Genomic DNA, 4,013 nt, shown 5'->3' with positions numbered 1-4,013 from the left:
TGTAATCTGTAGTACTAGGATTGCACAATACTGGGATTGTACAATACAATAAATTTTTTTATGTGATTGTGTATTATAAAGCATGTTTTGAAACACAAAAAATTGCCTCAGAATCAGTGAAGTAGTTTCTATTGGACAAATAATACTCACTGAAAGAAAAAAAAAGAAAAAAATGCATTCTGAAATGCCCCAGTCCAATTACTTTAGATTTTTCTATGGGATTTATGCACTATACAATTTTAGTCAACAAACACCATTGCAAAAATGACACTGACACAGGTGTTTTGCAGATATTTAATGAACCGAAAATAACAATTCTGGAAGGGACAATAATGGGCCATGGTTAATATTTACTGCAATACCTGAAAATAAATGTAAAAGAATTCAAATATCTGCAAAAAAAAAAAAAAAAACAAAGTGTAAAATCATAACACTTATTTTATGGAAGTTTGAAGATTTATGCTAAACAGGAGTAAGTTGAATCTACCTGTACCATACATTGGCATTGACCTGTGACATGATGATGTGGAATGGAATGTCAGTGAAACACAAATAGAAATAAAACTGAATATCAAATAGTGTTTTTGTATTAATTTATAGTATTAAGGTTGAGGTGACTGAGTTATCTGTAGCATAACCAAGAGGACAATATTAGGCTGGAAGATGACAGTTTGGTTATGAGTTGGTGAAATAAAGAAAAAAGTGATATTATAAGAACAGTTGGAATTCTTATATTGGTGCGTATTTTATGCCTGTACTGGATATCAATGAGTGGTTTATGTCTGGCAATTTGATGATGTGCTGGGTCAAGGCAGACCTGTGGCATTGGCAGGTTCTGTGTTTACCCTCAATAGTGTGTTAATATAGTGTAGTCGCGTCAACAGCAGTATGTGTAAATAACAATATTTGTATTGCACAGCACCCTTCAATCAAAATTATATGACTGCTTTCTACAAGCTTTTATGCTAGATATTGCACTTATAAGCACGGAAAATATATTTTCACTATCTTAGAGCAATAAAAATGTGTATTAAAACTTGTAGTTATATATTTGTATAGGTTGTCCTAATTTAAGAAAAAACGACCTCCTCAAAGCAGTGCACATTCAAAATATGAAAAAAAAGAAAACTATAAATAAGAGCAGTAGCTATTCGCTTTTTAATGGATGAAATGTCATCGGAGAAACTGCTGTCTTTCAGCATAGGAGATATTAATGGATGAGTACTACTGTAATTGTTTTTTATCCATCATGTAATCACATAATAAAATAGAAAATCAAGCAGTCTGAGTATGTACATAGCTACCTGGGAAAATTCCAGAGACCTTTATCAGTTGTCTGCCTCATGCACTCCTATTGCTAGGAATATGGATAGCAGGTGTATGTTCCATCCATTGGGACTAGTGTAGCAGGGGATACAACCCGTCGGCTTTGGACAATGACGTCACAAGTCGCCAGACGAGAAGCGGTTCTTCTTAGTGTTGTAGCTCCCTTCAGTAGCTGATAAGTGTTTTTTGGCTTTTTTTAAAAAAAAATCTCACGAGATAGAATAAACAGATCCACTTTATTAAGCAATCAGTAAAAAAACGAAACTGAAACATAACAGCAAAAGCGAAAATGGTAAACTGCTCTCTGGCGACTTGTGATGTCATTGTCCAAAGCCGACGGGTTGTATCCCCCGCTACACTAGACCCCATCCATTTACTCACACTGTCTGATAGACAGGTGCTATTTGACACACCCCATCAAATTTATTGACCACCAATTCATCATCCCAAACAATGATTTATACTGTGACAGTTTGTACTCATTCATAGGCAATGGTAGAATTTCAAATTGTTGCAAAGTTCTTAAAACTCAAGAAGCAAACATTTTTTCAAAAACTTTATTTTTGCATTTTAACATGTAAAAATAATCAGTATATTTATAAAAGATAAATCACACACAACATATTCCCAGTCTGCTACATGTTGTTTGTCATATACCAGTGTGTCATCTTAGGGCTGCATTCGAATGGCACCATCAAGACGGATCACCACTCCATTCAACATCGGATTTTCTATTATAGACTGCACCATCATTGCAAATTCTTCTGGCTTACCCAGTCTTTTCGGAAATGGTACCATCTTTATTAAATTAGCTCTAACCTTTTCAGGCAGTGCTGACATCAGTGGAGTATCAAAAAGACCTGGGGCAATTGTACAAACACGAATGCCCTGTATCGCTAGATCTCTTGCTATTGGTAGAGTCATTCCGACAACAGCTCCCTTGCTTGCAGAATAAGCTGCTTGACCTATTTGGCCATCATAGGCGGAAACAGTGGCCGTATTTATAACAACTCCTCTCTGGCCATCTTCATTAGGTTGGTTTTCTCCTATCAAACCTACCGCCAAACGAATTACATTGAATGTTCCAATAGTATTTACTGCTACTACTTTTGTAAAGTCTTCCAGCTTATGTGCCAGTTTTTTATTGAAATTATACGTCCTAACAGCGACGAGAATGCCGGCACAGTTGACCAAAACATCCAGACGCCCAAACTTATCCTTCACAACATTGAGAGCATTTTGAACATCGTTTTCAGATGTGACGTCTACAGGCGCAAATATGGCATTTTCACCAAATTCTTTTGCAACTGCTGCACCCTGTGATGTTGGCAGATCACAAATAATAACACGGGCACCTTGCTGCACGAGGCGGGCTGCTGTTGCTTTTCCCAGCCCAGATGCACCACCTGTCACGAGACCTACAAGATTTTTTATCATTGTGGATTATAACTAGTACACCCTGCAGTGGTACCGTACTGTGTAGTGTTGTGCGTTCGGCTGATTTTAAAAGCGCAGCAGCGCGTAATACATCGTGTGATTCGTGTGACTGTTGATAAACAAACAAATAAAACAGACATGAGAGATAGCAGCGCTACATCATCGTGTTATCGACATTACCAATGAAGTTAACAAGAAAATGATACAGTCACCCGCGTTATCCTTTACTGACAGCATTCAACATGAGTTGTTTGGCAGCGATGCTGTATCACATGCATCATTTCGCAAACAGTTCTAAGAATTTACCAATTGGCTTGCGCACTGTCATTTACAAAATAGCGCGTGTCCGCAGCCGTTTATCCGTCCTCAGCAATTGCGCCGCACAGCTAAGCTGCTGCTGCCCGCCCAAGCTGTTCTGCGTTTATATTTGTGGATAACGTGTGCTTGCTACATAGTTTTTATGTTTTATTCATTTATATTATACAGTGATTTTCGATGTAGGACTTCTCATGTTTGAAATAAAACGTCGTCCCGGAATTTGGGATGAAGGAAGAGAGGATTAAGCCTAGTTTACACGACGACATTGGGTTGCGCCACTCGTTGCGCGGAATGAGTTGCACTCAAATGGTTTCATACTTGATTGTAGACACGGCGAAACCAGTATATACTTCAGTTTCGTCGTTTTGTGGGTTCCTGAATCGTACATGAAATGAAAGTTTTGGTAGCTGCACGTCGCACGAGTTATGATGGAGTTAAAGCTTTTGTGTGGAATCGCTGCATAAGAAAAAAAATAAACTTATTTCGATTCGTGACTGGATGAAGAAAGGACGTCAGCTCGATTGCTTAATGCTTCGCATCCTTGCTGAAATAATTTGGAATGGAAGACCCAAGAAGTTCTTTTAATTATCTTAGAATGTCATCAGAACTGTTAAGGTTTCTTCTAAATTGAGTTACTTACGCGATAAGGAATAAAGATATTGTAATGCATGAAGCACGGTCGCCAGAACAGAAATTACAAATCACATTGCTTGCATTACAATCGAGAACACTCGGCATGCTATAAGGTGCGGTTTCAGTTGGTGATGACGCTGTTTCATTAACATCAATAATTACTAACATTAACAGTAATAATTATTAACATTGACAGCAATAATTATTGAAGTGGGCTGCATTAAGAAGAGAATGGTTTGCAAACTTCTCTCTTGAAGATAGATCTGTACAGTGGAAATATTTCAAAATTCAATCATATG

The 4,013-nt window shown here is 37.5% G+C and overlaps 1 protein-coding gene across 1 annotated transcript; it reads right to left on the bottom strand.

Moving 5' to 3' along the window:
• Nucleotides 1-1,881: 1,881 nt before the first annotated feature.
• Nucleotides 1,882-2,952, bottom strand: LOC124622678 (3-hydroxyacyl-CoA dehydrogenase type-2-like). Its single transcript, XM_047148503.1, has one exon. It carries the CDS (start codon nucleotides 2,761-2,763, stop codon nucleotides 1,996-1,998), a length of 768 nt encoding a protein of 255 aa, XP_047004459.1. The 5' UTR covers nucleotides 2,764-2,952; the 3' UTR covers nucleotides 1,882-1,995.
• Nucleotides 2,953-4,013: the final 1,061 nt, after the last annotated feature.

The sequence above is a fragment of the Schistocerca americana genome, chromosome 1 (assembly GCF_021461395.2).
Source record: "Schistocerca americana isolate TAMUIC-IGC-003095 chromosome 1, iqSchAmer2.1, whole genome shotgun sequence".
Taxonomy (NCBI): domain Eukaryota; kingdom Metazoa; phylum Arthropoda; class Insecta; order Orthoptera; family Acrididae; genus Schistocerca; species Schistocerca americana.
The sequence above is the reverse complement of the archived record's forward strand: the minus strand, read 5'-3'. Positions and strand labels throughout refer to the sequence as shown.